This window comes from Pocillopora verrucosa, chromosome 11 (genome assembly GCF_036669915.1).
Source record: "Pocillopora verrucosa isolate sample1 chromosome 11, ASM3666991v2, whole genome shotgun sequence".
NCBI lineage: Eukaryota > Metazoa > Cnidaria > Anthozoa > Scleractinia > Pocilloporidae > Pocillopora > Pocillopora verrucosa.
This window is the reverse complement of record NC_089322.1, coordinates 10142062-10154561: the sequence shown is the minus strand read 5'-3', so window position 1 is coordinate 10154561 and position 12500 is coordinate 10142062. Positions and strand designations below refer to the sequence as shown.

Sequence of the window (12500 nt, the reverse complement as noted above, 5' to 3'; positions counted from 1 at the left end):
AAAATTTTCCGTTGTCTACTCACCGCTTTTTCAAACTTAGAAGTCCTTTGTTTGATACAACAATGAAATACAAAGGAAACTTAGAGCACTGAATAACAAAGGCACATGAATCGCGCATTTTTTTCGACCGAGCGTGCAAAAAAATCGTATATACGCGTCTGATTACCCTGCGTCGGAGCGTATGAAATTCGCCTGCGCAGCTAACTTATACGCGAGCGGTACTGTACATAGAGTAGTGAGGCCTCTTTCCTCACCGTCGATTGAACCCTCCGATTAGATTGTCGTTGCAGTTACAGTACCGACTAGAACTAACCCCCACTTCACATCCAAACATCAGGGCAAACATAAGCGGACCCAGAATCGCGAATAAGACACCCTACCTATGGATCCAGAGGCTCAAAAACCCGACCCTATTGAGCGGCACATACCTATATAGCTTATATATGGGCTTGAAGTTTGGATTGGTTCACTTCAGAAAGTATGGTCTGCTCAGGTCTGCTTTTGGTGCAATTTTAGTGGGGGATAGTTCTTGTCGGTACTGTATGTGGGAAAAATTATTGCGTCGCATGTATTTATCAAACATATACAAACCTACATATCGTTTGAAAAATATTAGCTGTTCACATGTTCTAGCTGAAAATTTAAATAGCCGAAAATTCTTTGGAATAAAACGTGATTTCTCCGAAAACTGCTGTCCAAAAATTTCTAGGTGACCTTTTCTTCAGTAAAAATGACCGAAAATTTGGCAAATTTCATGTGTTTGTAGTGTTCGGAAATTTTAGGGTAAGAAATGAAGGGGTGATTGGAATAATTTGGCTTCAGATCAGAAGTCACTTTGGGCCTCATTGATAATAATGTTTGGAATAAGGCTCTAGGTGACTCCTGATCTATTGCCAAATTCTCCCTTTGTTACATGAGCATATACAAAACAAACTGGAAGGAGAATCTAGCAGTTGATCAGAAGTCACTCACGGCTTTATTCCACTCACCCCTTCAAATTAAACAATGCAAAGCATAGAAACCACTAATTTTAGCTGTCATACGCCATCTGAACAGCTTTACTGAAATGAATAGTTGGGTGCTCACTAAGGAAGTACAACAAACTCACCATGATTTATTTGAATAAGGCTCTGCCCACTGATTCTTCTGGGTTGACACAATACACAATATTCAAATCATGGCAACTGAGAAGAGGTTTGTCATCACTGAATAACAAGAACAGACCATGTCTGGAATGACACTCCAGTTCTAGAATTAAACAATGACTGTTAAAGTTGGTGGCTGTAATTGACTAAAGTATGGCCACTTAAAGTGCCTGCCACCCTTAAATACAATTATATTTTCAGAATTAACTCTACACACATTGAACAGTTAAATTGTGAAATATTTGTTTTGAACGTCGCATTATTGAGCTATATAGATTTAAATTTACAAAATGCTAATTAATGACGTCAACATGGGAATCATTTATTATACAACTACTTGTTTTCACCTCCAAGTAATATTTTTTACCAATCAATTGACTATCCACAGTTTATTTTTTGTATTTATCAAATTAATTATCCTCAAGCTGTATACTGCACATTGTAAATTGGCATAGAAATAATGGCAAATTCCCAGGTTGACGTCATCTAATTAACATCTTGTAAATTCAAAAACAAGAAATATTTCACCATTTAACTATTCAATGTGCATAGAGTTGATTCTGAAAATATCTATTTAAGGGTGATAGACACTTAAATAGAGGTTCAACTGCATACAGTTCAAACTTGGTTAAATATTCAAATTACATTCCTCAGTATTTTGTCTGTTGCAGAGACAACATTTGGAGATATATTTTATGCCATACTTGGTGAAATCTAAATTTCATGTCTTCAATTTATCTCTTATAGTGTGGTTACCTAGAGAAGGTATACACAGAGGTACTTTACATTACTCAAAATAATATTGAGTAATATAAAGTACCTGTGTGTACAATTATTGTACCTGACCCTTGCAAAGACAACATCAGAGAAACCACAATATTTCATGCCACAAATATAATTCAAAATTCCTCTGAATGTGAAATGCTTTTAAAATCTCTATATTTATGTTCTTTTAGACCAACATGTCTATAATGCATACAGGGTCATGCGGTGTAGAAGCATTTGGTATTTTCTTGTGACAATTGCCATTAAGCAAGTGCACACGTGTTGTGGTCACAACTGCCACTTGGGAATTGCACCTTACAAAATAATTATTACTAGTAATAGTAAAGTAAATGTGCATCTAAAAAATTGCATTGCTGTGACACATTAATACTTAATTTGGTGACTGTTTGCTGTGAATGCTGTGAGATACCTTCAAGGTTAGGCACCACTGGTAGCTTATTTAACTCAAGCTCATAAATACCAATTACTATGAGGCTTTTGTTACTTTCTTTGTTGTGTTTGTGGATCAAAATTGAAAATGTTTCATTGGTAGATTATTTTACTCAAGCTAATAAAGACCAGTTACTACTAGGCTTTTGTTACTTTCTTTGTTGTCTTTTTAACGTATGCAAATTAGGACCTGCTTGACAAACAATAGAATCTGTGTATAATACACTGTAATTTTGATGGTTATTTTTATAGAAAAAGTGCATATTATACACAGGTAAATACGGTACAGTTGAACCCTGCTATCTCGAACTCAAACCCATTTCCCTTGGATTTGCCCTGCTTCTCTCAGTCATAACCATTGGAACTCAGCTATCTAAAACTCCCTATCTCAAACAAAGAGCAGCATCCCTTGTTCCTGTTTCACAGACAAATTTACCCCACTATCTCAAACTCCCAGCTGTATGTCTTGAGCAAATTGTTGCTTCCCTCAAGAGTTCAAGACTAGCTGGGTTCTGCACTGTACAGTTGCTAGTTTTTGTGTAAACACAGGAAACAAACATTTCCCACTATTTTATACAGTAGAATTGTTTTAGTTAACTATAATGTCTTTTGCACATATTTTTTTAATTATAAGGTAATTTTTATCTTCCTGAAATTTGCACTGTGATCAAGAAACTCCTCTGTTTGTCTGTTTTCTACTGCCAATGTAGACAACAGATACTGATAACAACAGCCATTTCACGCAACACTACATCGTTTACGTACGTTATACCATTTAACATGAAGCTGAGCCATTTCATGCGATGCCACACCATTTGTGTGTACGCTGTACCATTATGAATTTATTTCGAATTTCACAATTTCAATTTCCAACTCGACATGGGCAACTAGACTGTTTATCATTTGGCTAAACTATTCATGTTCAGGGTGTTCTGTTTCATGAAGGAAAAGTAAACTGTCTATAATTTGACCATGCCATTCCTTTATTAGCTATGCTGTCCTGCAGCTATTCCTAAAACCAGCTTTGTTTTTACTGATCTATTTGACATCCTGGTATTTTTGGTGGTGACGGCCACAAGTGCTAAGTTATTTGCAATTGAGCTAGTCTATTTCACAATTTCAATTTCCAATTCGACATGGGCAACTAGACTGTTTATCATTTGGCTAAACTATTCATGTTTAGCGTGTTCTGTTTCATGAAGGAAAAGTAAACTGTCTATAATTTGGCCATGCCATTCCTTTATTAGCTATGCTGTCCTGCAGCTGATCCTTAAACCAGCTTTGTGTTTACTGATCTATTTGACATCCTGGTATTTTTGGTGGTGACGGCCACCCATAATGATGACTAAGCCCCAATCCCAGATACCATACTAGGTTGAACTCATGGCTTAAATTAATTCAAATCATGTTAATGTTCAAAGAGGGATTTTCCATAGTTCAAGGTACTATTAAACTATGTCAAAGTAAAAGGGGGCTTCTTCATTTCTGTTCTGTACTATTTGTGTCTTCATTCATTCGTGAAGTGCAAACAAACAAACCAACAGGCAGGCTTTCTCAATTTATCTTTACTGTGCAGTGGCACACGAACTCAACTAACAAAATTAAAGGAAATAATATGTGCTAAGTGCTTTCAACAATGCACCAGACAGCAGATAGGACCAGATAATACTTTTTTTAAGTAAATCACAACATTCTTCTTGGCTGCAGAGAGATGAAATTCTAAGATAGCTAGCAAATTCACTTGATCAAATCTAGTAGCGCTGACATAAAATAATAGAACAAGAATGATGAAACAATACCTAATCAGAATTTGAAAGCCCTAAAAACCCCTAAAGCTGACTACTTCTTTCTAACTACAGGGCATGAAATTAATATTTTTTTCTGATAGCCACTAGGCTCCTAAATTCTTCAAAGTGGTTGCCAATTCAAAAAAAGTTGGTCGCCATTTTCAAAGACAAACAAACCTTTTTTTACACTGTCACAGTCCACGATAGACCCTCCAAAATTAAACTAGGGAAAAGATCTTTAAAGTGCTACAAAGTGAACACTAGGATGGATGATAAATAACATTCAAGCTCACTTAAGTCCAAGCTGGCATCAAGTCATCGATTGAGATGCACGTGCTGTGTTTTGAAAACAAACTTAACGAGGAAGTTTGCCATGGATTTATCTTTGCAAATCTTTTTAATTCACTAAATCTCTCGGTAAGGTTATGATGAAACATGCTAGTCACCAATTTGGTGATTGATTTTCAGGATTTAGTCGCCAAAGTGAAAAATTTAGTCACATTGGCACCTGTATTAGGTGCAATTTCATGCCCTGAACTAAATATGCAAATCATTACGATTATCATTTTCATTTACTGTATGGTGGAAAATGATTCTTACTTGTCAGATTTCACTGTTAAAACAGCTTTCTTTTCCCGTTGAAACAGGGTTTTCAGTCACACCAACAATTTGACATCACTTTGATACCTGAGTTGCAAGGGTGCTGTGAAAAATAGGGTTGACAGGGTTGCAGCACCATATTTAGAGGTATTGGAAACAAGTTTGTATGGTGTTTCAACAGTGTTCCGATGGTAGAAAGCAATTCCTTCTACTCAGATTTCACCTTTAAACAGCTTTCTTTTCCTGTTGAAACAGGGTTTACCATCGAAAAATAGGTATCAAAGTGACAGTAAAATGAATTGTAGTCCATAAGCAAAGAAGAAGTGAAGGAATGTTACTTCTAGAATGGCTAGAATTAAACTGAGTCATTGTGTTGTGATCTGCATGAGCGGCCTAGGAACTCCATTGACGAAGTAAATAAGAGCACATAAAGTTTAAATAATAAACGTAGCCTTTTAATTCTATTTGCCTTTTTTCACTTTCAGTTTTCCTGTTTTTTGAGGGAAATAAACAGGAACTTAAGAAAACTCCTAGAAAAAAAGTTCTAAGGGCTTTTGCTTAAAGCAGAAAAACTGATTTGCATGTGTTCTCAAGATCGTGCATGGGATAACTGGATCTAACTGGATCTAACTGGATCTAACTGGATCTAACTGGATCTAACTGGATAACTGGATGCTCTATTTGGCACCACTTTAAGTGACATCTTTGTGTAAAAATTCTATGGAAACACAAACTGTATAACAAGAAACTCTTTTGTCATCTCCACTTTATACTTTCTCTGCTTCCCAAAAGTACAGGGTCAGTTTGTTAAAAGCTGAGTTTCGATAACTAATGGTCAGTGTGAAATCTGATTTCATATCTGAAAGCTTTCAAATGAAATTCAGTCTACATGTACAATTCCTTTAATCTGCAATTTGATGATTGGATGCCCAAAAAAACTATGGTAAATTATTTTAAAAGGCTTTTAAACAAAGGATTAAACATACCCTGATTAAAATTTAACCCTGGGTTAGCACTTATCAGCCTTCAAACAACTGGGCCCAGGACTGAACAAGTTTCAATTTCAACAAGAAAAAGTTATGATCATTTTTACACCAACAATTCCAGGCAAAGCTGCAACATCTGCAATCTGCCTTACACCAGGAAGGAAACCACCAATACCTGGAGAGCAATTTAATTTAATTGCATAAAAGGAATAAGACAAATGCAGCAAATACAACAGTATTATATTTCAAATGTTTAAAGTACTGTACCTTGAGTTCCAGCCCAGTGCTTCAGCTCATCAAACATTAGTTTTTCGAGCAGCTCGTTTATATATCTAAGATACCTTCAACCTTTAAAGAAAAAAAAGAAAAGAATAGTTTGAACTTTAGAGTTGAATAGTTGCAATGTACACCTCAAGTCTTGAATCTGAAACAGTATGTAAAAATTTGTCCATGGTACTAATTAATCAGAACATCCTAATCCAGTACTTATTAGGACATTCTTGCATCAACAATTTCCAGCAAAACACCACAGTCTGCAACTAGGGGAAAAGGTGAGAAATTAGGGGGGATGGGGACAATAATGGATATAATCTGGGTTTGATGGAGGAAGTGAGGACAAAATTTATTTGTCCAGTTCAGTCAACCTTGTATTAAGCAGTCACCCACGGGAATATGGCGTCTACTACAGTGCAAGTGCTCAATACGGTGCCACCTAAGACAGGTTTGACCGTAGTTCGTGAATTGACTGATTGAAACAAACAAACAAATAAAAGAAAATAGTTCTGACATGAGAGACGTGGAGGGAGGCAGGGGACGGGGATTTGATCAGAACGTGGGCAGAAAAGGTTCCTGGGCCCAGTTGTCCCAGAAACAATTTTCCTTGTGACAAAACTTATTTCAAAGAAGGAAATTACTTTGACGAATATGGCAGGTGTAAGGGGATTTATTTCGATGACCATAGCTTATTATGAACATTCTCAAGTATGACATCGTTAGACGTGTATTTTGACGCGCACGCCAATCAGTTGGAGTTGAGCTTACGATCTGATTTTTGGCGCGCGTTCACTTACCTTCATGTTTGGGACAAAGCCTTTCTTGATAAGAAACGAGTTTTCGTTTAAGCGCTCAATATAACTGCACTCCTCTTTAAATGTACGGTGTTCTTTCGCCATGTTGGTCTTTTCATTCACGTTTCACAAAGGTTTCAGTGAACTCGGCGAAGGGAGAAAAGTCATTTAGCAATAAATCAGCGCATGACTCTCGTTTGAATATGCGCGCAGTACAATTTCTTATCCAGTCCTTCTCTGGCGGGTAATCCATAATGGCGGACGACGTGATAGTGTTTTTATTAATTCTCTAGGGATAAACCAAAACGGTTGTTTGTTATTTAAAAAAAACGTTTAGATTCAGTTTCTAGTTCATTGCTCCATAATGTCAGAGAAGAATTCAAAAGGGAAGAAGCGAAAATGGGAACCAGTAGAATTGGATGATCCTTCGTTCTTTGCGGGCGAAATGGATGGATTTATGTCCCTTGAAGTCATGGAAGATTATCATCCAGAAGAGCTAGCAGGAATTGGTGCAGGTGGACCAGCTCAGAAGAAGAAAATAAAAGAATGGCCGCTGTAGGAGGTGAATTGCTTAAAGTGCTTTAAAACATACCGCATAGTTAAATTTAGAAGATACAAATGTAAGATTCACTTCAAGCACGTGGTGAAATTACCCTTGTATTTTACGAGAAATTGGGAAAAATTATCTTTTTAAATTATTTTGTTTATTTATTTTTTATTATAACTTATCTTTAATTATTAAATGTTGAGGGTTGTCCAATACATCCAAATTGGGTTGAGTCGTTCACAAATCGACCCACCAGAAGTTAATTAGTGGTTAAGTCATCTTGTGATACTGGAAATCTGAATAAACCGTGCCTCTTAAGGTGGAAATGTCTTACTACAAGTCGATTTTCAAGACGCTTAATAATAATCCTCAACCTGACTCAAATGGAATGACTTGTCTCCTGAGTCAGATTGGGTGTATTGGACATGAGAATCAAAACTAAGATAACTGCCAGTCATACCTTAAATGAAAAAAGAAACAAACAAACAAAAAGAAAACAACAACAACACTCACCACAAGAACTACATGGAAATACAGGAATTGATCGAAATCATTTTGAGAGCAGTTTGTCCTAATTTTTTTGAAGACAGCAGACTGCATTGTCCCAAGGGCTCATGCATTTTTTCAGTCTTTACCCATACATGCACAATTATGTATACACTCGATTGCAAAAACGTTGACACCTTGAAAGCATAAACTGTAACTGTAAACGTAAATCGTCCAAGTATGCTTTGGGCATACTTTTTTTTCCAGCAATGTATTTTTTATTGCAAAGAATAAGAATAGTAAATTATTGATTATCATGATGGAAATGAGGTTATTGTTTAAACACTACCCACAAATCCGTCGGGTCTCATCGTTCATGGTTTATGCTTTCAAGGTGTCAACGTTTTTGCAATCGAGTGTATCTAAGAACAGAAGCTTCTTTTTGGTTTTCTCTAGAAGTTAGGCTCACGGGGGAAAAAAAAAAAGCTACATAGTATTTTCTTTTGATTTAAATCTTCAGGGTAATCTGGAACAAACAGTTACCACAACATCCACACAACTTGAAAAAGCACAAAGAATGACCAACTCACTCAGTTTTCACCCAGCCTGTCTAAATTCTTTAATCTTTGCCTTTGTAACATATTTAGTGTCGCTTATGGACAAAGTTGGGCTGCAGAAGAACAGTTGTAAAATTATCGATGTCACCAACAAGAGAGGAACCATAGAAACCCTGACAGAAGCAAAGATCTCATGTGCAATTGAAGAGGTTTGTAATAGTTGAGCTAACAAGGAAGCAAAACTCTTCAAGATCCAGGATACAATTTTTATTATTTTTTATTGTTGGTTTGAGCCAAATGCATCTACATGTACACCACATTGTCTGGGAAACATGATCCACGGAACCACAGAGGTGTACCAAGTGAAATCGAAGGAGAACTACGAAACATACAGTTGTTGTAAAAATCACCTCATTCAGATTTATTTTGAATTTTCTTTCTAGGACCTTTATCTCCACTATTTCCTTTCCCAGTACCCAGGCCGTACTTTGGTTTTCTCCAACACCATGGACTGTGTGAGGAGACTGGGCTCTTTGTTTAGGCTCTTGGACTTTAACCCGTGGGTTCTGCTCGCCTGAATGCAACAAAGGCAAAGATTAAAGAATTTAGACAGGCCGGGTGAAAACTGAGTGAGATGGATAAAAACAAAAACACAAAAAACAATGAAACAAACGAAACAAACAAAACCAGAACAAAAAACAAACAAACAAAAAACTCAACAAAACAAAGCAACAATTAGGAACCTAATTTTGTAGACAACGTGCTTTTTTCCTGTTGCGTCTTTCGCGTTCTTTACTCCGCAACTTGCTTTGCGCAAAACACTAGGCGACACGCTTGCTATGTGGCCTTGGATCAGAATCATCCTGATCTTATTACTATTTTTTTTTCATCAAAACAGAGAGTATAGTTTACGAATTGACCGAGCAATGGAATTTCCTTTATTTATAGACTATAACTGGATCGCCTTGACTGATTGAACCCACCCCTCTCCTCCCTCAGAGAATATTTAAAGCTAGATAGGACTTACACCAGCAAATTAAATGTTGGCTGATTTTTTTCTTGCCTGTTAGATTTAAGCAAAGTGCGAGTGGCTTACTTCTGGCTACAAATGTGGCCACGAGAGGTTTTGGACATACCAGCTGTCACTATCAAGTTCCGAAGGACCTTGATGTAAGTACGTGTAAGTATGTGTGTACGGTTAGTTAGCTTGTGCAGTTGGTCAGCCTGTGCGGCAGGCGGGAACGGAAGCGATTGCTTTTTGGCGGCAGTGCTTTCGTTCTCCGCGAAACTCTACCTTGACAAAAGGCTTCGGAAGTCACACTGCTTCAACCAACCATGCGTTAACCAAGGTGTGGGCTACAAGTCTCAACTGTAAGAGAAGCTCAACCAGAATGTTGATAGCAAAGTTCGAACGCCGTTGATGCCTGAATTCTTTTTTTACCTCTAAATTTATTTTATTGCATTTATTTTCTTATTTCTAAATCTTCACTTTCTAAATCTTTGTTTTGTTTCCAATTTGAGTTAATGTGTGACGTTCACCTATCGAAATCAAAACATAATTCATTTAAGTTAATGAGTTTTGATTTAGGAAAAAAATTGACTCTGTCCTCCAAGTACAGTTTATATGAGAGGAGTAGTTTGTTATTGTTTATCGTCCTCAGTTGTATCTCATTTAATAATGAACTGTTGTGTAATGATGTAACCACAATGTAAGTATTACCTTTAGTGCAACCATCTCATGTGATCCTACGTTGCTAAATTCTTTCTCTGTGTTTGTTAACAGCTTTACATTCACTGCAGTGGACGGACAGCTAGAGTGAGCAGGGAAGGTCTGAGTGTCATTCTTGTTGGCCCAGAAGAAATGGGATCATACAAGAAAATTATGAAGACGCTTAATGGAGGTGATGTGTCTTTATTATTTCCAACGTATCTCTTTAACAGTCAAACTCTAAAAGGTTATTTGCAAATCCCCCTCAGTTTAAGGTGCCATTCGTCTAAATTTCCTTTTTAATTAGATAAATCTTTACGCCTTAACGTTATTATGCATATTCTCCATGCATACTGTTCTCTATATATTTCTTAAGGTGTTGACATGGAGATTTCGTCAAACAATCAAGAGCTTCTTTAGTTGGTGATCAGCTCCCCTATTCTCGTGACTTGAAAGAGAACCTGCAGTTTTAAAGAAAATACTGCTAAAAAGGCTCTAAATATATCAACTCAAGATGTTTGGTACTTAAAATCATACCTCTAACCTTGTTAATTTTTTTCGGCCTTCAAAACTGGCCTTCACGGCAACTTCGAACTACCCGCGTTCTCCATCTTTTTAGGTGCGCAAGGCATTTTTATGGTCGCTCCGTTCTTTCGTAGTTGGGGTTATCCTGGGGTTTTCCTTAGCAAAATGGCTAATAGCGAAGCGTTCGAGTGCATTAGTCCGGTAAAAAACAAGCATAATCCCCTGCCAAAACACCACATTTATTGACTTTCATGGATTCATGCCATTGGAAGGACATTTCTTCCAAAAGATTTGCGTGTGCGTTCGGAGCATTTCGAGGACCATTGCCTCCATAGATCATACTTAATGCGAGTACGGATAGCTTTGTTAACAGGAGAATGATTGGATACCCATTTGATAACAAGGTTAGAGGATAATTTTAAGCACCCAATATCTTGTGTTTGATACATTTATAACCCTTTTAAAAATATTTACTTGGGTGTGACAGTCGTTAGGAGAAGTTGGAGGTTGGTCACTCTTATGGATCACAGGGTTAAGGAAATTTGTCATCGCACGAAGATGATACCCCTCTAGTTGATAAATATTTCTTTTAGCCGCAACCAATATTTTAGGAGGAATAGGTACATCGTAATCGTCTTTAGGAGTTTACTGAGCCCGACTACAATTTAACCCTTTACACCCTTAAAAATCAGTTTGCATTTTCTCCACACCATTTGCCATGAATTTTCTATGGAACTAACAAGGAGAATTTGTTTAACAATCAAGAGTTTCTTTAGATGGTCGTTCCCTTTATTCTCGTGACCTTTATGTTTGATTCAGGAGTGATGCTGTCAGAAGAAACTAGATGCCAGTCATGAATAGGCGTTTAAGGGTTAACTTATAGTCTCTCGTGTCATTCGTTTGTTTCTTTCATTTTTTTGTTCATATTTGTTTTCTTGATTTTATTCTTTTTCAAATTTCGTGTTGCAGGAAACGAGCTAGACTCCTTTCCAGTTGATGTGTCATTTATGTCCTCTATTAGGAAAAGAATTTCTCTCGCCAAGCAAATTGACAAAGAAGAACACAAGTAGGTGAAGATGAAAAAAACGAAAACAAAAACAGAGAAATATGGCATTTATCTTTTGGGTAGCCCTTGGGTTTTTTGGTTGTTTTTTTTCTTTGTTTTTTCGCGTAAGAAAAAGGCCCAATTTGACAGTCGAGCTTGACAGCTCAGCATTTAGTGCATAAAGAATTGTTCACGCAGTTACGGATCTTCTCTCCTTCATTCTCAATTCCTTCCAACCCTTTCCCCCCCTCCCCTCCCTTTCCCTTTGTCTAAACTCCCCTTCTTATGAAAGCCATCGAACCATATTCACAGGTTTAGGCGCAAAAAGTCAAGTAATGACTGTATGCTTACCTCTGCCAAAGCCATGGACATCGAAGTTGACGAAGATTTGTATGTTTTTTGATGAAATGATTCGTTCATTTAGATGCAAATTCTCGATCATTACGCTCCTGTGTGCGATCACATGGTCTGGGACTAACTAGACTGGCAGCTTCAACATCAGTCTTAGGCGGAACTGGTGTTCTGGAACTTTACTGTCTCGAAGGTTTGATGTCACATTTTATAAACTGTCCTGTTCAGTTTATTTTCCTTAAAAGAGCTTTTTATTGACTGGAAGATCTCGGAGATCAGGGAGAAAGGAAAGAGCGACAAGTAAAGCTGAAGCAATTGAAAGGTAATCAACCTTTAGTTAAGGCAGACAATGGTTGTACTGATAGTCCCACCAAAAATAATGGATCTTGCAGGCTGATAATATCTTAGTGCAATCAATCAATGGGTGGGGTGAGGATTATTGTCCCCATGGTTCTTACGTTTGAGTTCTATGTGAAAGGAA

General features: G+C 37.1%; 2 protein-coding genes and 1 long non-coding RNA gene across 4 annotated transcripts in view; 2 read left to right on the top strand and 1 right to left on the bottom strand.

Moving 5' to 3' along the window:
* The window catches only part of LOC131784987 (uncharacterized), a 7383-nt gene extending 439 nt beyond the window's left edge, over positions 1-6944 (bottom strand). For both annotated transcript variants that reach the window (XR_010719138.1, XR_010719139.1), the window contains exons 1-3: positions 6804-6944; positions 6001-6081; positions 1109-1248 (exon numbers count right to left, since the gene is read on the bottom strand). This is a non-coding gene — a long non-coding RNA (uncharacterized lncRNA). The remainder of the gene's footprint in view (positions 1-1108; positions 1249-6000; positions 6082-6803) is intronic.
* Positions 1-12500, top strand: part of LOC131784988 (ATP-dependent RNA helicase DDX24) — a 49717-nt gene that overhangs the window by 34440 nt on the left and 2777 nt on the right. Inside the window, exon 11 of the mRNA XM_066174408.1 lies at positions 10174-10291. Coding sequence (XP_066030505.1) covers positions 10174-10291 — 118 coding nt within the window. The remainder of the gene's footprint in view (positions 1-10173; positions 10292-12500) is intronic.
* On the top strand, positions 7081-9419 carry LOC131786808 (ATP-dependent RNA helicase DDX24-like). Its single transcript, XM_066174445.1, has 3 exons — positions 7081-7362; positions 8481-8599; positions 8834-9419. The coding sequence occupies exons 1-3, from the start codon at positions 7347-7349 to the stop codon at positions 8966-8968; spliced, it is 270 nt and encodes an 89-aa protein (XP_066030542.1). The 5' UTR covers positions 7081-7346; the 3' UTR covers positions 8969-9419.

Bases quoted from the DNA above. Each gene is read 5' to 3' on its own strand.
- LOC131786808 (XM_066174445.1), top strand. The intron at 8,600-8,833 runs GTTTGTAATAGT...TTTTCTTTCTAG, and splicing joins TCTCATGTGCAATTGAAGAG to GACCTTTATCTCCACTATTT.